Genomic DNA, 21500 nt, shown 5'->3' on the forward strand with positions numbered 1-21500 from the left:
AAATATGATTCAAACCACCGCAGCGCAGTGCCTTTAATACCTATGGCATGCTCTAATCTCTGTAATAAAATTTTATGGTCAACAGTATCAAATGCAGCACTGAGGTCTAACAGAACAAGCACAGAGATGAGTCCACTGTCTGAGGCCATAAGAAGATCATTTGTAACCTTCACTAATGCTGTTTCTGTACTATGATGAATTCTAAAACCTGACTGAAACTCTTCAAATGACCATTCCTCTGCAGATGATCAGTTAGCTGTTTTACAACTACCCTTCAAGAATTTTTGAGAGAAAAGGAAGGTTGGAGATTGGCCTATAATTAGCCAAGATAGCTGGGTCAAGTGATGGCTTTTTAACCAAGACAATCCCACAACATTCAGAGACTTAAGCTACTCAGGACAGATTTCTTCCACCCCAGGAGCCTTGACACCAAGGAGCTTTCTGACCACCTCGGTGACTTCGGCCTGGGTGATGGACGAGTCCGCCTCTGAGTCCCCAGTCTTTGCTTCCTCTTCGGAAGACGTGACGATGGGATTGAGGAGATCCTCAAAGTATTCCTTCCACTGCCCGACAACATCCCCAGTCAGGGTCAACAGCTCTCCACCCGCACTATAGACAGTGTTGGCGGAGAGCTGCTTCCGCCTCCTCAGGTGTCAGATGGTTTGCCAGAATTTCTTCGAGGCCGACCGATAATCCTCCTCCATGGCCTCCCCGAACAACTCCCAGACCTGAGTTTTTGCCTCTGCAACCGCACAGGCTGCAGCACATTGGCAATAAGATCAAAATTTGTATTTTTGTGAAAAAAAAATTAGTAATTCAAAAGAACAGACAGCCTTGAACATACACAGGAAATTTTGCAGAGTAAAATTTCCTCTGCTGGGATAGCATTTGATCCCATTCTAAATAGAGTGAATTACACTCTATCATAGAGTGAATCAGCTGGACAGTTGTGGCAGACTGAACGGTCCGCCCCCTAAACATTGGACCGCCCCCTGCCTCCACTGTGCACGTGTCATGCTGGAGCCCAGCCGCCCCTGTGACACAGATTCTCTCCACCCGAAGTGATCAAATGGATTAATTGGATTATTAACCATCAGATGACAAGGTAAAACCTCTTGAATCATTCTAAAGTCAGTTTTAAGCACAAACGAGGCTTTAAACGGTGACGCATTGAAATGTCCGGCGGGCAGTGAACACAACAGCTAACAGCTTGTGCAGCCGCACCACTCTGATCGCTTCCTCCTTCTGTTATTATGGAATAATGCTGAATTCATGCAGACAGGATTGTTTTACAAAAGCTTCAGATATCTGTCGCTGAGATCGATGCTGACTGGAGTGCAGTTTGAAGCAGAAACGAGGTGATTATCAGTGAACTGCGGTTGATGACGTAAGCGCAGTGGAGGCAGGGCGGACGAGGACCGTTCAGTCTGAAACACATCTGTTCAATACAAGTGGTTTTACTCCAATAAGAGTTGATTTTACATTGTTTTGACCTGATTTACTTCTGTGATAGAGTATAATTCACTCTATTTGGACTGGGATCAAATGTTTTCCCAGCAGAGTAAATTTTACTCTGCAAAATTTCCTGTGTACGTTCAGCAGCGACCCCTACATTCTATGATAGGGACCGTAGTGATGTCATAGATCACATGGAGTCTTCCCCCGACTTGTGCAAGAGATGCTGGGAAGCACATGGCAACAGCCAATCTGAGTAAAGAGGCATGGTGACGTCAGCTGGCAGCTTGCTCGAAAAAAAAACAAAAAACAGCTTATGTCTGTATAAATCTGTTTCTCATATATTTTGTAAAAGTTAGCAATTAATAAACACTTCTAAATATACACTCAACAAAAATATAAACACAACACTTTTGGTTTTGCTCCCATTTTGTATGAGATGAACTCAAAGATCTAAAACTTTTTCCACATACACAATATCACCATTTCCCTCAAATATTCTTCACAAACCAGTCTAAATCTGTGATAGTGAGCACTTCTCCTTTGCTGAGATAATCCATCCCACCTCACAGGTGTGCCATATCAAGATGCTGATTAGACACCATGATTAGTGCACAGGTGTGCCTTAGACTGCCCACAATAAAAGGCCACTCTGAAAGGTGCAGTTTTATCACACTGCACAATGCCACAGATGTTGCAAGATTTGAGGGAGCGTGCAATTGGCATGCTGACTGTTGTGTGGGCCGCTGAAGAGGAGGTACTGCTGGCCCACCACCACCAGTCGGCGCCCTGCTTGGAGTGCGGGCTTCAAGCATGAGAGGGCGCCGAGACAACAGAGAGTGAGAGCTGTCACTCATTTACACCAGCTGTCACCAATCACCACCTTCCCTACAAAAGCCGGATTATTACTCCACCTCCTCGCCGAGAAATCAGCTACCGTCTAAGGTAATTTTCTCTGCTGTGATTATTCGTTGTCTGAAAACAGAGGTCTGTGTGCAGCCGTGTTCCTGCGGGGTCTATTGAAGGCTGGATTGGCGGACAGTGAGAGGACGACGGTCTTCGTCTCTCACTCCATCCAGGAAGGAGACCAACAGGAGCTGCACGGGTGACATTGTATCTGGAGGTGGAGGTTTTCCCTCCTTGAAGACCTGTGGGTGAAGGATTACTGGGTGTGTGGATACACACTCACCATTAACTGTTTTCATCTTCTGCCAGCAGTACCAGGGTCTGCAATAGAAGACGGTGACCACCTGGGGACTCAGGACTTGGCGGCTCTGGTGTTCTTCAGGCCGTTGGTGGTGGAAGCTGTGTGGGTCCCGGCTCTTCGATCGCCAGAGGTCTCCTATCTTCGAGCCTGCCCGCACGTCACCTTGTGTTTAATTGGCATTATATTTTTGTCTGTATCCAGTTGTGCGTTTCACAACATTAAATTGTTACTCTTTGTCTTATCCATTGTCCGTTCATTTGCGCCCCCTGTTGCGGGTCCGTGTTACGACACCTTCCCAACACTGACAGCAGGAATGTCAACCAGAGCTGTTGCTCGTGTATTGAATGTTCATTTCTCTACCATAAGTCATCTCCAAAGGCGTTTCAGAGAATTTGGCAGTACATCCAACCAGCCTCACAACCGCAGACCACGTGTAACCACACCAGCCAAGGATCTCCACATCCAGCATGTTCACCTCCAAGATCGTCTGAGACCAGCCACTCGGACAGCTGCTGAAACAATCGGTTTGCATAACCAAAGAATTTCTGCACAAACTGTCAGAAACCGTCTCAGGGAAGCTCATCTGCATGCTCGTCGTCCTCATCGGGATCTCGACCTGACTCCAGTTTGTCGTCGTAACCGACTTCTTTTTGCTCTGTATGCACCACTCTGCATTTAATCATTAGTGATTGATCTCTGCTCCCCTCCACAGCATGTCTTTTTCCTGGTTCTCTCCCTCAGCCCCAACCAGTCCCAGCAGAAGACTGCCCCTCCCTGAGCCTGGTTCTGCTGGAGGTTTCTTCCTGTTAAAAGGGAGTTTTTCCTTCCTACTGTCGCCAAGTGCTTGCTCACAGGGGGTCGTTTTGACCGTTGGGGTTTTTCCGTAATTATTGTATGGCCTTGCCTTACAATATAAGGCTCCTTGGGGCAACTGTTTGTTGTGATTTGGCGCTATATAAATAAAACTGATTTGATTTGATTTAAGGGTCCTGGTGCTTCTTGTTTTGTTGTATGGAGGTGAGACTGGGACGCTAACCAGTGACCTAAGGTGATGACTGGATGTCTTTGGTGTTAGGTCTCTTATAGGATCCTTGTGTACCGCTGGAAGTGGTTACTGGGAGAGACTAAGATAAGGATGTCTCTACTTGCATTGTGAGGGAGCACCAGCTTTGACATTTGGCGTGTTTCCCTATGCACGATCCAGCAAATACATGCCTGAGTGTTGAAGACCCCATTAGCTGGAGACAACCAAGGGACACCTGCATTTCACTTCGCTGCAGCAGATAGATGGTTATTTTAGAGATGTGGGGTGGTGGTCATCCTGTACCCAAGGCGAGTACCCAAGGTGCTGTGGATGCGGCAAAGCGCTGCACCAACCCATTCTCCCAGACTTGATGCAAAATTAAGAAATAAATAAACTCTTAAAAAGGAGTGGACATAGAGAAAGAGAGAGAGAGAGAGAGAAAAAACAATATTCACAGACAGTAACAAGCATAAATCAAAAGTATTCATCATACACTTGCCTTGGTTTGCATATTCAAAAAAGAATGAGAAGTGCAGAACTTATTTAGTCCGAACCCTTCTCCGTAAGGAATTTATTGATAAATTTTTATGAATTTATGAATTTTATGAATTTCATGAAGTTTTCACCACAAATAGATATTCGAGTATGGAAGACTCTGCTGAATTTTGGAGGTGATCCAGATCTGGATTGGCGGATGTCAGAAATCTCCTTTTGCTCTTGTTTAAATATAATATTTGTTCTCTGCACATCAAGTATGAAAGTATTACTGTTAAAATGATCCTAATCAACTATATACAATAATTATCAAGCAAAATTACAAATTCATTACTCTAGTATATGTTAAAGAACACATAAATTCAATTTATTTATTTATTTATTATTATTATTATTATTATTTACTTTGTCAGGAAATGTTGCATGGGTGTTTATTTTAAAACACAGATGTGTTTACAGTGATAATATCTATGAAGGTGTAGAATTCAGTGTGAATCCAGATAAAAGATCAGATCTGGTAGAACAAAAGGCACCACTGCTGGTGAACTAATCAATAGATGATATACATGTGATATTCATAAAATTACAGGTGTCCTGCTGCTAAACGTGCATGTAGCGTCCGACAGATATTTCCTCGCCTGATTGAATCATTGAAGAGCTGATTGAAGTTTGACTCCTGCTATGTGTCGCATTTCTACATACAGACAAAGACGATGCTGTAATTTGAGTCTCAGATTCTTTAAAGGTCGATGACAATGTTCTGTCTTTGTTCAAACTGGCTCTGCAGCTACAGCAGGGGCAGAAACTGAACTGTAACTTTCGGAGTTTGCAAAAGGGCACTGCACTATTTTAAGCCTCACTTATTTGACGTGTAAAAACTGCTTTGACTTTTCTCTGAAAATATATATGAGATATTCACAATAACATAACGTGACACAAACAAACACAGATTGCAATGCATCACCCCGACTACTGCATTGGTGTAGCACAGCAACATTTTTAAGGAAGCGTTGAGGTCCAGGCTTTCAGTGCATAATTTTTTTTAATGAATTCAAACATCACAGGAGTGTTAAAAATCACTCAAATCAATCTGCTGTCAGCACCCTCTGGTGGTCTGAATTGGTATATGTATTCAATTCCTTGTTGAAACAGCGCCAAAATCACTGTCTCAAAAACACTTCAAAGGGTTCAAGACGTCACTGAAAAAATGTATTGATTTAACAGTTAAGGTTATTAGTTATCACCCAATAGCAGTAATAATTTAGTAAAACCTTCACGGAATAATGAGGAAGTTGGTCAGAATGCTGAATTTTGCCACATCTGTCTTATATCAGAATCAGAATCAAAATCGAGTTTATTGCCAAGTAAGTTCTCACATACAAGGAATTTGATCTGTAAACCTCTGTCTGGAGCTGCCTGTTCTCTCCCATCGTAACATCACAGTCCAAGAAGGCTAAATGGTTGTTTCTGGCATCCTCACGTGTGAACTTGATATTCGCGTCCACCGAGTTGATGTGTTCTGTAAGTCCTCAACTTCCTGTTGCTTGATTTTAACCCATGTGTCATCAACATATCTGAACCAGTGACTGGGAGAGATGCCCGTGAAAGACGTCAAGGCTGTCTTCTCCACTTGCTCCATGTACAGATTGGCCACAATGGGGGATACCGGAGACCCCATTGCACAACCATGGATCTGCCTGTAGTAATTCCCCCTAAACAGGAAATACGTGGTGTTAAGACAGATCTCCAAGAGTTGGCAGATGTGGTCTGGTGTGAGTTTGGTCCTTTCAGGTAGAGACACATCTTCCAGCAGTCTCTGCCTCACAGCTGAGATGGGCTCAGTGGTGGGGATGCAGGTGAACAACGAAGTCACATCAAATGACACGATTGTTTCATCTGCCTCCAGCTGCAGGTCCTTGATCTTGTTCACAAAATCTTGTGTGTTCTCCACATGGTGGTCTGATTTACCCACTTGAGGTGCTTGGCCAAATTGTATGTGATGGAATCTGTGCTACATACAATAGGCCTGAGTGGCACGTCCTGTTTGTGGATTTTGGGCAGTCCATAGATGCATGGAGTGGCGTCCCCCGGGTACAGTCTGTAGTATGTCTGCCTGTCGATGAGTCCCTCTTTCTCCAGGTTTTGGAGGTAGCTAATGATTTTCTTCTTATAGCCACTCGTGGTGTCTCTCTTCAGACGTTCGTATGTACTGGAGTCATTGAGCAAGTTGTTGATCTTGGCCTCGTAGTCCGATGTGTTCAGGACCACCGTGCATCTGCCTTTATCTGCTGGCAGGATAAGGATGCTTTGGTCCTTCTGCAGTGCTGCCAAAGCTTTCTGTTCTTCTCCTGTGATGTTGGACGGAGGAGGCTTAGCACTTTTAAGCGCTGCTGTGACTCTTAGTCGGAGGTCCCCAGCTTCTGACTCTGACAAACTGTTGTGTTTAATGGCTGACTCTACTGCAGTGATGTAATCTACTGTCGGTATATGTTTAGGGGTCACTGAGAAATTTAGTCCTTTGGTGAGCACATCCTTTTCTGTCTGTGTAAGAACCCTGTCGGACAGATTCTTTACCCAATTTTCCCTGTTGTCACTAATTAGTCTGGGTGTATCTTTAAAACTACTCCCACTGAAAGTATGCCTTTTCTGCACTAAAAGGTTGTGAAACTTCCTGATTTGCCTCTCCTTACTTTTTAAATGCTCAGCCATTTAAATTTTAACTATGAACTTTGTGATCTTATTATGGGCCTCTTCCTCCACTAAAGTTTCTAACATTTTGTAAAGACTATCAAGATTATTTTGGAGGTCTAATATTTTAAAATGAAGCCTTCTAATTCTAAGACCCAAAATCCTCCTAAGGTAACTGTGCTGGATCTTTTATGCTGTGTGGCCTGCTTCTAGTGCCTTTTGCTTCATGCATTTGGGAATAACATTGTTTTGTTTGCCCGGTGTGTAGTGAGCGCCTTGTATGGCAGCACCCTGACATCGGGGTGAATGTGAGGCATTATTGTAAAGCGCTTTGCGCGTCTGATACAGATGGAAAAGCGCTATATAAATGCAGTCCATTTACCATTTACCATCTCAGGTTAAATCTTAAGTGGTTTCTAAAGTTAGCTATCTTTTTAGCAGTCTTTTCCAGCTTACGTACCAGTGCCAGGGCCTCATGCCCACAGTTGGTCACAATGTTTCTGTGAAGGCTCTCAGTTGTCCAGGTGGTTTCCATAGTAGAGAAGTGTCAGTGTGAGTGGGTTTTCTGTAAACCTCTGTCTGGAGCTGCCTGTTCTCTCCCATCGTAACATCACAGTCCAAGAAGGCTAAATGGTTGTTTCTGGCATCCTCACGTGTGAACTTGATATTGGAGTCCACCGAATTGATGTGTTCTGTAAAGTCCTCAACTTCCTGTTGCTTGATTTTAACCCATGTGTCATCAACATATCTGAACCAGTGACTGGGAGAGATGCCCGTGAAAGACGTCAAGGCTGTCTTCTCCACTAGCTCCATGTACAGATTGGCCACAATGGGGGATACCGGAGACCCCATCACACAACCATGGATCTGCCTGTAGTAATTCCCCCTAAACAGGAAATACGTGGTGTTAAGACAGATCTCCAAGAGTTGGCAGATGTGGTCTGGTGTGAGTTTGGTCCTTTCAAGTAGAGACACTTCCTCCACATCCTCCTCCTCCATCCTCCAGTCAAAGATTCAAGCTTCTCTACTATGGAAACCACCTGGACAACTGAGAGCCTACACAGAAACATAAGGATTTTAAGGTAGCTTTTTGAAGAAAAAGGTAGGAATGGGACACCACGTTTCCATTCACTCTGTCATTTTGCTTACTATTACTCACCAAAACAAATATTTAGGCCTACTTTTAAGATTGACCCATTTTAATTGCATGTTAGATGTTCATCTGTTTGAATTGCAGTTCAGACTTAAATAAACGTAATATAAGGCATATTTATCAGTTAAACCAGTTCTTATGAATACAAATTGGAATTATTCATGATAAACATATGGCATCATGAATATAATGTATTTAAAAGACATTGAGTTGATTACTAGCCCACTATTACATAAATCGTTTTGTTTTACTTGTATCATCTATAACTGACATATTAACTTCAGATTCCTTTTACTATGTTTGTTAATTTTAATAATGGAAATATAATCCAAATTGGTGGAAGGAATCTTATATGTAATTAAAATGCATGTCTTAGTCATTGGCATTATGTTTTTTTGTTATTGTTGTTGTGGTTGTTTGTGTTTGTTTGTTTTAGTATGGTTTTGAGACGTGTTTAGATTTTGTTTGTTTTAGCTTTATTACTTTCTTCACAACCAAGGCATTTAAGGGCCCAGTTCCCCGATTTGAACATGTTCTCGCCTCTTGGTAACTAGTAATTACCAAGTAACTACAAGTAATTATGCAATAAATAATTTACTCCCCCCCCCAAAAAAACAACATAATCAAATAATGGATTGATGAACTAAGTATATGTTTAATAAAGAATATGCTTGTATTCCACTGATTTCATGTTTTTAAACATTTGTAAGCCTTATTACTATTTACTATATTGTTATTGTTATTTACTCAATTTGGGCACACCTGTACATTTTTTTTTATGAGTATGGTCTGTTGTTGGTCTGCAATAATGGTTGTTTACTTCCTGGTGTCCACTAGTGACTCTGTGTTTGACATCACAGTGCTATGAACTGTGGGTAATTTCCAATGCCAAAGTGTGCAGAAATTATGGAGATTACTTACAGTAAGTGAGCAAAAAGGGCTCATAATGTTTGCATGAGAATCGTCGTTCACATCACAATTTTACAGTTTGGTGGTCCTCAACCCTCCCGCACTTAGCGCGAGCGTACTCCTAAGTGTGAGGGAGAATATCGGGATGGGGCCACTGTCTCAGAATGAAAAAGTAAAATGAGGGGAAACTGTTGATGATGTCATAAGGCAAGAACATAGAGAAGATATCAAAGAGAAACAGCTCAACAAAAAAAAAAAAAATTCAAATTCAGGGTAAACGGTGAATGTCGATGTCATTAGGCATAGAGTTTTGACAGTTGATCTAAGTCAGCCTATCTCATAATGAAGAAAGTGTTACATGTTTATGATGTGCGTTCAAAAGGAAATTGATTTCACTATAAAGAGGTTAAAAAAGAAAACTGTTGTCATAAGGCAAAGATACAGTATTAGTAAAAAGAAGTTTATCGCACAATGAAAAAGAAAGATAAAGTGAAAAATGTCTATGATGTCAAAAGGTGAGACAGAGATCAAAGAAAAGCCTGTCTCATAATGAAAGAAAAACAAGAAGAGGAAAACACTGATGTTACAAAGCATGAACATTAGAGTGGAGATCAAAGGAAAACCTCAGAATAATAATAATTGTTGATCTTTCTATAACTATTCTTCCATTTTCCAATTGTCACAGACACAGACTTACGAGATCATCCTCACTCTGGGACAGGCATTTGAGGTGGCCTATCAGATGGCGGTCCAGTCCAGGGCCAGGCACTACATCCAACCTTCATCTCTGGGCTCGGAGTTCATAGAAACCAAAACCAGCCGTCCCGTATCTCAAGCGTGGGGCAGCGTGCGGAGATCGGCAGTGAGTACCACCGTACAACTCTGCAGACACACACGGCATGATCGTACGCCTTTGAATGTGTGTACACACAACTGACTAAAAAGGCACGCAGACATCGTGACCAACTTTCCCCTCTGTGGCTCAACCCCCGATGTACATTCTCCAAAAGAAGATTTGCTGTGTGTTGGAGAAAGTCATGAGTCAGTACTTTACTACCAGTTTCATCCTGCTGGTGCCGTGACTCTGTGAGTCATTCAAAGCAGGCAGATCTTTTCTTTATATGTTAAACAATTGAGGAAAAACATGACAAACAGCTGCTTGTCTTGGCGTGATTCCTTCTGAGATGTTTACCGAGGAGTCAGAGCGCTCCAGTAGGACCTGTCCTCCACCTCCTCACTATTGATTGTGTTGCGTAAGTGTGCACGTATAGCGTGAGCTGAGCACTGACGCATCATCCTCCCGGGCTGCGTATAATGAGCACTCAGTGATCACTGTCACCGCCCGGTGTGTGCACGTGCATGCACATGCACACACACACAAACACAGTGTTGGTCCGCATGCTTACTCAGAGGCACAAATCACTTTGTTTTACTACCTGCCTGCTCACGTAATATATGAAGTAATCACAGAGCTGCATAATGAAACTGCCTGGTTGTTTAGGTTGGAGATAAGAGGGAAGCTCTTATATGCTGCCTTTATTTTAATGTTTTTTAATTTAAGTTTTTTTTTTTTTAATTGCTCTTCAAGTTCTTGCAGTTCTAGTCATTCTTGACTGGAGCTGAGAGGAGTGTACAGCTTTGAGTTTACCTCAAGAAGCAGTAAAAGCAACACAAACATGTAGATTAACAGCAGCACAGTCACACGAGCAATTGGCAAAGCAAATTTGGTGAAAGCTTGGCAACACTACGAAATGTAACTGAGGTCCCTTCCAAAAGGAAAAAAGATACTCCTTTATTAGTCTAGCAATGTCACATCAGCAGTAATAAAATAGTAATTGTGTAGCAGTAAAGCAGAGTAAATGTGATGCAAACACAAATTCCTACACATTGTAAATCAAGAGAATGAAACAAAGAGAAATGGTATGCACATTGTACACAGGACATAAATATAATATATACAGTGGGTAGAACGAGTCGAGTGTGACTACACCAAATTTAACAATAGCATTGTGCGGGTTGTTGACCTGGGATATACAAAAGCAAATATATACACTTACTGGGAGTATTGACCAGTTCAACAGCAGCAGGAAGGAAGGATGTGCAACACCCAGTGCAGTGACGGTGTCCTGTAATGGGTGAGACTGGTTCTCCAGCAAAGATCATAACTTGGCTACTATCCTCTTCTTACCCATCACCTGTACTGGGTCCAAATGAGCCTTTCAGATTAGTTTTTCCAGTCTCATCTTGTCCTGTGAAAAACTACATGTAGCAATCTCATTCCCATTTACACTGATATTTGTTGTGAAAGTGTCGTGACACGGACCCACAACAGGGGGCGTTAATGAACGGACAATGGATAAGCCAAAAAGTAACAATTTAATGTTGTGAATCGCACAACAACGTACAGACAATAACAATATGGTGGACTGTCGATCATACACCAGGTGACGTGTGGGCAGGCTCGACGATAGAAGACGCCTGGAGAGAGAAGAGCTGGATCCCCACACAGCTTCCACCACCAACGGAGCTGAAGAACACCGGAGCCGCCAAGCCCTGCGCCCCAGGTGGCCGCTGTCTTCAGCAGTCAGACCCGGTACTGCTGGCAGAGAACAGAGACAGTCCAGATGAGTGTGAGTTCGCACACTCAGTAATCCCACAGTCTGTATTAAGTAAAGGAGGGAAAACCTCCACCTCCAATCACACACACTCGTGCAGCTCCTGGTCAACCACTTATCTGAGTTGGGGTGTGAGGCGAAGCCGTCGCTGTCACACCAAACGCCAATCCCTCAGATAAGGACACACTCCAGGAAAACGGCTGCAACAGAAGTTCAGGTTATTACACACAAAGTGTCAGTCAGCAGAGAAATTACCTGAATGGTAGTTGATTTCTCGGCGAGGAGGTGGAGTTGCAGTCCGGTCTTTGTAGTGGTGGTGATGGGTGACAGCTTGTGTTGATTAATGACAGCTGTCACCTCCAACAAAGCCGACGCCCTCTCGTGCTTGAAGCCCGCACTTCAAGCAGGGCGCCATCTTGTGGTGGTGGGCCAGCAGTACCTCCTCTTCAGCGGCCCACACAACAGATATTGTTTTGTAATATTATGTTTTGGTGTTGTTTCACTTGTTTAGAAAAAACATATCTGTCCTAGTACCAGCCATGGGTGTCATCTTTTATGGCTCAAGTGCATAAAAATATTGGATTGTTTCTTTCATTATTGCTATGTAATGAATGACATTGATAGTTAATATAATACTATATTAATCTGCCGACACAAATGCATGCAAGCATCCCATCCTTCCAGCTATTCAACTGACCCATTATGTTCTTTTTAAATTAGTTCCATGCCAACAGATTTCTGGGTTGGCACAGAAATGAAGGACACATCATGACATGTCATGAAGGGCATCAACAAACATGACATGAAAATGATCAGAAAACAGGGCAAAACTGTATTAATCTGTCCGGTCTCTAAATACTCTTAATTATAAATTATTGACTTTACCAATCTGTGTCATTCTGACAGTTTTTAAATTGCTTGATTTGGCAAAGAAATATGGGATATGGAGAAGCTGCAACATGACACAGGCAAGAAAATGATCAGAAAATGGGACAAAACTGTATTAATCTGTCTAGTCTCCCCATGCACTTAATTATACATTAATGATTTTACAAATATGTGCCACTCTGACAGTTTTTAAATTGCTTGCTTTGGCAAAGAAATACGCGATATGGAGAAGCTGCAACATGACACGAGCAAGAAAATGATCAGAAAATGGGACAAAACTGTATTAATCTGTCTAGTCAAATCAAATCAAATCAATTTTATTTATATAGCACCAAATCACAACAAACAGTTGCCCCAAGGCGCTTTATATTGTAAGGCAAAGCCATACAATAATTACGTAAAAACCCCAACGGTCAAAACGACCCCCTGTGAGCAAGCACTTGGCGACAGTGGGAAGGAAAAACTCCCTTTTAACAGGAAGAAACCTCCAGCAGAACCAGGCTCAGGGAGGGGCAGTCTTCTGCTGGGACTGGTTGGGGCTGAGGGAGAGAACCAGGAAAAAGACATGCTGTGGAGGGGAGCAGAGATCAATCACTAATGATTAAATGCAGAGTGGTGCATACAGAGCAAAAAGAGAAAGAAACACTCAGTGCATCATGGGAACCCCCCAGCAGTCTAAGTCTATAGCAGCATAACTAAGGGATGGTTCAGTCTAGTCTCCCCATGCACTTAATTATACATAAATGATTTTACAAATATGTGCCATTCTGACAGTTTTTATATTGCTTGTTTTGGCAAAGATGCAGGGTATGGAGAAGCTGCAACATGACACGAGCAAGAAAATGATCAGAAAATGGGACAAAACTGTATTAATCTGTCTAGTCTCCCCATGCACTTAATTATACATTAATGATTTTACAAATATGTGCCATTCTGACAGTTTTTAAATTGTTTTTTTTTTGTTTTTTTTGTTTTTTGGCAAAGATGCTGGGTGTGGAGAAGCTGCAACATGACACAAGCAAGAAAATGATCAGAAAATGGGACAAAACTGTATTAATCTGTCTAGTCTCCACATGCACTTAATTATACATTAATGATTTTACAAATATGTGCCATTCTGACAGTTTTTAAATTGCTTGTTTTGGCAAAGAAATACGGGATATGGAGAAGCTGCAACATGACACAAGCAAGAAAATGATCAGAAAATGGGACAAAACTGTATTAATCTGTCTAGTCTCCCCATGCACTTAATTATACATTAATGATTTTACAAATATGTGCCATTCTGACAGTTTTTAAATTGTTTTTTTTTGTTTTTTTGTTTTTTGGCAAAGATGCTGGGTGTGGAGAAGCTGCAACATGACACAAGCAAGAAAATGATCAGAAAATGGGACAAAACTGTATTAATCTGTCTAGTCTCCACATGCACTTAATTATACATTAATGATTTTACAAATATGTGCCATTCTGACAGTTTTTAAATTGCTTGTTTTGGCAAAGAAATACGGGATATGGAGAAGCTGCAACATGACACAAGCAAGAAAATGATCAGAAAATGGGACAAAACTGTATTAATCTGTCTAGTCTCCACATGCACTTAATTATACATTAATGATTTTACAAATATGTGCCATTCTGACAGTTTTTAAATTGCTTGTTTTGGCAAAGAAATACGGGATATGGAGAAGCTGCAACATGACACAAGCAAGAAAATGATCAGAAAATGGGACAAAACTGTATTAATCTGTCTAGTCTCCACATGCACTTAATTATACATTAATGATTTTACAAATATGTGCCATTCTGACAGTTTTTAAATTGCTTGTTTTGGCAAAGAAATACGGGATATGGAGAAGCTGCAACATGACACAAGCAAGAAAATGATCAGAAAATGGGACAAAACTGTATTAATCTGTCTAGTCTCCACATGCACTTAATTATACATTAATGATTTTACAAATATGTGCCATTCTGACAGTTTTTAAATTGCTTGTTTTGGCAAAGAAATACGGGATATGGAGAAGCTGCAACATGACACAAGCAAGAAAATGATCAGAAAATGGGACAAAACTGTATTATTCTGTCTGGTCTCCACATGCACTTAATTATACATTAATGATTTTACAAATATGTGCCATTCTGACAGTTTTTAAATTGCTTGTTTTGGCAAAGAAATACGGGATATGGAGAAGCTGCAACATGACACAAGCAAGAAAATGATCAGAAAATGGGACAAAACTGTATTAATCTGTCTGGTCTCCACATGCACTTAATTATACATTAATAATTTTACAAATATGTGCCATTCTGACAGTTTTTAGATTGGTTGTTTTGGCAAAGATGCAGGGTATGGAGAAGCTGCAACATGAGCATGAAAATAATCAGAAAATGGAATTAATCTGTGTCGTTCCGTTCAATGGTATTTTATATCAGGTCTGAATGTTTCTGATTTCTGTACATCAGATTGGACTTATCAATCTAGCCTGACAACCGGCCCGGCTATGAGTTAGGTCAGATACTGGCCTCCATCATGGAGTGAGATTTCCCACTCCTAAACAACCAATAGGAGAGCAGCGCTCGCGCAACACCAAAGTGAGGCTGACGTCAGCGTCTCAGCCGCCAACCGTTCACAGGCTAGGAGAGAGAGGCCAGTTCAGTGCCGGTTGTCGGGCTAGTATCAATCCAGGGAGATCGTAATCCTGGTCTGACATTGCTTTATACCTGAAATACGTCGGAACAGATTAAAAGAGATATATTACATGAATTAAAAAATAAATGTGGAAAAGTCAAATCTGCCACTACCAAGTAGATTATATTCTATCGGGGGGTTATTTCTTTTTTTCTTGTTTGTTGACTGTCTCTCTTTTTTAATATCCTTTATTTAACATGTCTTTGTTCTTGTCTTCTTGGTCCTCCTACTTCCCAGGGTGCACCTCTGCTCGAATGCCGCTGCTGTCACTGTCACACGTGTACTACCCACCGTCCTTCCTTCCTCCCGTTGCACTCTGTTAGCCCCGGAGTCCAGGTCCTTTTCTTTCCTTTCCTCTATTCAAACCTCAGTCATCAGCCATCTGATTACAGACCACGCTCCCCTCTGTCTTCTCCGCCCATCATCTTTGGTGCCGGGGTGCCGCAACTCACGTTGCCTCCCCGTTTTGCAGCCCTAATATTTCAACCATAAACTTCATCCCTTTATATTCCCATGTGCCATCTTCACCTTACATTTCAGAGTTGAAGATGCCATTACTTTTTTTTTAGGTCTGGGCTTAAACCAGTTTGTGGAAGAGAAGGTTTCTAGATGTGATTCAATGCAGACTTTTGGCTTTTAGTGAGTGTTTACTGCATAGTTGTTAGTAACAAGATAGTTAAATGGTCTCTGACTGATGGATTTAATTCTCATTTTTCTTGTCCACCTTTTTAAGACATGTTGAGATCAAGACATCACCCATAAGTTATACATTTTCCCTCTACCTCAAAAGGTTTCTTATTTATTTCAAAACATACAAAGCTTTAAGCGCTCGTAACAAAGCCACAACTTCTGGTGCTAAAAAATGAAGCCCGTGGGGAAGTATCAAAACTTGCAGTTCTTTGAATAGCCATTTGAGGTTAATCCCCATTAAAATGTCCAACGTTTATAGCATAAATCTTTTGGTTTCTGCAGTTAGTTTCCCCATTCTTGACAACTGTACAGGTAGTAATTGAAAAGAACAAATAATAAGTTATCAGTTGAAGCTATTTAAACAAAAAAGTTATGAATAATTAATGAGGGAGTTGCTCTGAGAGACAGTTAATGTCCGAGTGAGTCCAGAACCCTGCTAACAGTGGCTGCTCGCTACTGTGGACTGGACCATTTGTCCTTTGTAAGTATTTTATTACAAATATCTGAGATAATAAAGGATTATTAACTGAGCGCGAGGTCCATCCCTATACAGACCGAGCAAGCAAGGTTAATAATTCATTTATTTTATATATATATATATATATATAAACATGCAAACTTACAGTATTGCCCAAATGTGTTGCTGACCGTGTTGGGTTTGCTGGCTTTCTTCACATCCACTAGCTTAACAGATGGTCCAGTCGTTAGCTGGTAAGCTTTCAATCTGTGTGGTTTTTCTGATGCTGTTTAGATATTTACGGAGTATGTTCATGTCCGACTTGGTTTTTCTAATCGTCTTTTTAGCTTTGTGGTTTGTAACAAACATGATACGCGAGCTGGACCGATTATCATGGTAACGGTCTGAAATGGGAAACTATCAGACCGGAAATCTGCCAATCAGAGTGCGCGTAGCATCATAATATGCCTTATTTTGTGGTTAACTGTACTAACTGACTATCTAAGAAGTCTGTGCGCCAGTATTTCCATTGAGTGAAAATTTTATTATTCTTCAATTTGCATGTTAACACCATTAGCACTCATTAGCAGGTATTAATAGCTTAGTCATGTTAGCTCCACGGTTACTCGGGTGATATGCTGGAGATACTTTGTAATACGCACACCTGAACCACTTGTTCTGAAATTCACCACCCAGTTCACTAAAATATGTGTTAGCCAGACAGCCAAACCGAAGTCAGCCTGTTAGCCTGTTAGCTTGTTTGCTCACTGTGAGATGGGGTGTGTGTTTAGGCTTCATTTGTCCTACCCAGGTCATGTCAGTCTTGCCCAAACTCTACCTCCTTACCCATTTAATGGGTTGGTGGCTGGGTGTTAGGCGGAGTCACACACTGCCAAGATGACGAGATTTGGAACCGCCCCATTTGAGCTTCAAACCTGGTCTTCAGAAAACCTATGGGTGACGCCATGGAGTGTTTGAACAGTGTATTTTTATGTATGGTCTATGCTCATAACTTAGTCTTTAATGTTCTTAAGTATGAATATGTCAGTTGATTGCTTGTGTTACTATAGTACCTGTGCAGGACGATTGCTGCTAATTAGCATATTTTTTTAACTGTGGGCGGGGTGGGGGGAGGCGTAGCTTTGGTGTACTACCGCAGTGTATCAGGTTGGTTTGTATTTTTTCTGTCAAGCATCATTCATGCTGTGGATTGAGCCCTGAGTGTCTGTGATTACAACATGATCACTGGACTTGACCTCTAATCCACATGCACGTGTGTGAGCTGAGAACTTGTCAGTGTGGAGCGATGGCCTCCACTGCCACTCGTCTCACGCCCTCCTCTCGTCCCTCCTCCCTTCCTCCCTCCCCCACCCCCCTTCCGGCAGATCGACCCCCTGGAGATGGACGCAGACATGCACTCCCTGGGCAGCACCACCTGGCTTTTGGACCAGCGGGACTCCAAAAGACGCCCCGTCAGCACCAAGTATGAGACCACCATATTCTGAGGCCGGATCCCCTACAGTCGCCCCTGTGCATCACTCCGCTCTACTTTCCCCTTTGCATCGTTGGGCCTCCTCCTACTCCTCTTTGCACACACTGAAACACACACACATACATATACACATGCATACACACAAGCCCCGTGCCTTCTCACTGTGATGGTATAGCATCCCTCAGGGCTGCCTACTCCTGCACCCTCCTTTGCCCTGCCCAGCACCCCGCTCCGACACTCCCGCAGTCCTCCCGTGCCTCCCGACACCCCTGGCAGCCTCCCTGACCTGTTGCTGCTGCATCCGACGGTGGATGTGGATCCCTGGAACAGATGATCCTGGACTGATCTCATATTTGCAGTGGTCCTGCTCTGTCAACCAAACTGCCTCTTCCTCATCATGACAACTTGCATCTGCTTCCAGCCCCCCCGATAGCCCCCAGAGGTTGCAACTCTGTTATTCTTCCTCATTCAGGACACTTTGAATTTATTTTTGGCAAGAAAAAAAAAAAAAAAAAAAGATGCAAGCATGTTCATTTTTATTTTAACACTGTATCTAAACATCTATGTTGGCTTGACCCCCGAACATCAACTTTAGACTATTTAAATAAAGAACAGTTAGGTTGATCATTTTTACGATAAAGCCTTCATGTAATAATACCACAAGGCTATTTTGATATCAGATTTTTTTAAGCTACTTTTTACTATCAGTTTGTTTATAATTTACTGAATTATTTAATGTTTTGGTTGTTTCGCCTGAAGACAGTTTTGTTTTTGTTTTGTTTTTTTCTTTTCTTCATCTGTAGCCTGTCCTGTCTTACCAGGCATCTACCACTGTGAGGCGCTATGTGGAGGCTGCTTTGCTAGCATGGGATGCAAGACGGACACTTAAATCGAAGAAAGACAAAACAGCAACATGCAGCAAACAACCTTTGCTTTTTGTTTTTCTACACATATGTACAATAGTCATATAACACGACGGATCGAGCACTGATGTCTGAACTCAAACGGACCAAGACCTGAACCAGGGGGGCGCAAATAAGAGGACAACTTTCCTACGGTTTACCGAGGACGGCAGGCTTACTTCAATTCGGTTATCTATAATCAACTAAATCCCTACTCTCCTGATTTTCCTGAACACCACCCACCGATTGCACGCCTCCTTCCCGCTCTTCTAGAAGACTGACATCATTTGTGATCCCCCCCCCACCTCCCCAATCACCACCACCATTATGTTAAACCGACTGTGACTGAGAGATGATGGCGGAGTTTTGACTGAAAGGGTCTTAGCTGTGGCCTCGTACTGCCCTGTGCCTCTCAGCCTTCACGGTAGCACTGAGAAACGGCAAATCAGCATCTTCTGTCAAAATACACTGTGTTTTAAGAACAACAACAACAACAAAAACATAAGGCACTATCCCTTTTAATACCTTCACTTTTGCCCTTAAGGTGCAAATCTGTAACATTTTGTGACACTTTTATAGACGCGGGCTGACTGCAACGCTTTGGGATGGAACGTGAAGAGGTATCGCGAAGAATCCCGAGTCAACCAGAAGGCAAAAATGATCACAATAAAAGTGCACAGACACTAGATTCACTTACACAAAAACCTCTCCAATGCTGGTTTATTTGCAAATTTAAAGCACAAAGTGGTGACTGTTTTCCAAAGGCGTATTCATATTGTCACGACCGCGCGGGTAGGTATTCCCGAGTCTAAGAGTTGCTCTGGTTTTGATAAGAGTGGGATTTGCAAAGCTAAGGCAGTGTTTTGTTAAAAAAAAAAAAAAGTGCTGCTGTTGCTGCTGCGCTGTGGCTCAGAATGCTCGTGTGTGGGCCCCCCCCCCTCCCCCTTCTCGTCTCCTGTATGTTTGTCTGTCCTCGTGGGGTTTTGGACTGTAAGTGTTCCATCTTTGGCCGTTGTCCCTGTTTTGTCCTCTCTGCTCTTTGGAGAGCAAGTGTTTGGTCGTACTGGTCTGTGTGCGGTACTGTGGCTCCGTCACCGCCACGCCGTTCCGACTGTTAACCGTTAGCTTCCGCCGACGGTGCATGGCAGCAGTGTGTCCTGTGTCTCGTACCCTTGATTGCACTTGGCCTGAGCAGTCTTTGTATGTACTGTAGCAGTGTCTCGTCTCTTCTCGCTCACTTTGCTTTTTTTTTTATTTTTATGTTCCCTCATGTCGTCGCACCACTACATCCCACCCATCCACGCCTCCACGCTCACCACATCTCCTCATGTCCATTCTCTGTCTCACAGAGATTCTTTGAGCCTGCTCCAGTATGGATACGTAATATTATCAAAAGCATTACTGTCTTAAAGCAAACGCAACTTTTGGTGGCATGATACGGCTGTGCATGATGCGCTCTTTTAACATTGGTGTTTTCCTTGTGTAGCTCACCCCAGCGTTCAAGTTTCCGGATACCAAGCTGTGAGTTGAAGGGGAGCAGCCAAAGTGAGTGTGTTAAGTTAGTGGAAAGAGATAGAAATGGAGAGGTAAGCCATACGAACCGCGCAGGGCCACCCAGAGCTACTTTATTATTTCGATCTCATTCTGTATGTCCTCTGCTCCTGATAAGAACCCCAACACACGGAGGAAGACGAACCTGCTGTGCCACATCACTGGCTCAACAGGACTTGTGTATCACTCCTGTCTTAACAAAGGTCAAGTCTTTTTCCTGGCCTCGGATGTGATTTTTCTGATCTTGTATAGTCTGGTCCAGAAATGGTTTGACAGCCAAACTTTTTTTTTGGGTAAATTTGCCTCTGTACACCACCACAATGATGTTGAAATGAAGCCATCAAGATGTGTTTGGAGGGTATCCTTTCAGCTTTAATTCAAGTAATAGTGCAGCAGATAACAGAATATTTGCAGAGGAATCCTTCAAATCCGGTTACAAGCACCAAAGTTTGACTGTGTTTACCTTTTGGTACATATTTTAGAAAAATAACTTTAGCCATTTGAATTTTCAACAGGGGGCCAAGTAGAGGTCAACTGAAGAACTGCATAGGGGTAAAAAAAAAGTTCCAATCATATTGAAAGCTATACCACATTATGTGTCTGATCACAAAGATTCCAAAAAGGTATAGTTTGGACTATGTATGACTGAATGTTCTGGAGTTATTGGGTAAAAACAGCAAGAATGGTGACAAAGGTCAGTTTCAGTTTGTACAGGGGGCTAAAGTTAAAGTTGCTCCAATTATGGTAAAACATGATGCAAATTATTGGTTGAGTTAGTAGGATTTTAAAAAGGAATAGTTTATACCATGTGTCATGCTTAGTTATCATGTTATCAATCAATCAATCAATCAATTTTTTTTTTATATAGCGCCAAATCACAACAAACAGTTGCCCCAAGGCGCTTTATATTGTAAGGCAAGGCCATACAATAATTATGTAAAACCCCAACGGTCAAACGACCCCCTGTGAGCAAGCACTTGGCTACAGTGGGAAGGAAAACTTCCCTTTTAACAGGAAGAAACCTCCAGCAGAACCAGGCTCAGGGAGGGGCAGTCTTCTGCTGGGACTGGTTGGGGCTGAGGGAGAGAACCAGGAAAAAGACATGCTGTGGAGGGGAGCAGAGATCGATCACTAATGATTAAATGCAGAGTGGTGCATACAGAGCAAAAAGAGAAAGAAACAGTGCATCATGGGAACCCCCCAGCAGTCTACGTCTATAGCAGCATAACTAAGGGATGGTTCAGGGTCACCTGATCCAGCCCTAACTATAAGCTTTAGCAAAAAG

At 42.3% G+C, this 21500-nt stretch overlaps 1 protein-coding gene across 7 annotated transcripts in view; it reads left to right on the forward strand.

Moving 5' to 3' along the window:
* Positions 1–20542, forward strand: part of LOC117506208 (ankyrin repeat and SAM domain-containing protein 1A-like) — an 81392-nt gene extending 60850 nt beyond the window's left edge. For 2 of the 7 annotated variants that reach the window (XM_034165731.1, XM_034165709.1), the window contains 3 exons: positions 9617–9793; positions 15344–15459; positions 20151–20542. In XM_034165731.1, the coding sequence (XP_034021622.1) occupies positions 9617–9793; positions 15344–15459; positions 20151–20448 (591 nt within the window). In that variant the 3' untranslated portion in view covers positions 20449–20542. Of the gene's footprint in view, positions 1–9616; positions 9794–15343; positions 15860–17655; positions 18808–20150 lie in introns of those variants that run through there. The other 5 variants (XM_034165716.1, XM_034165740.1, XM_034165725.1 and 2 more) reach the window with 5 other exon arrangements.
* Positions 20543–21500: the final 958 nt, after the last annotated feature.

The sequence above is a fragment of the Thalassophryne amazonica genome, chromosome 3 (genome assembly GCF_902500255.1).
Source record: "Thalassophryne amazonica chromosome 3, fThaAma1.1, whole genome shotgun sequence".
Classification (NCBI taxonomy): domain Eukaryota; kingdom Metazoa; phylum Chordata; class Actinopteri; order Batrachoidiformes; family Batrachoididae; genus Thalassophryne; species Thalassophryne amazonica.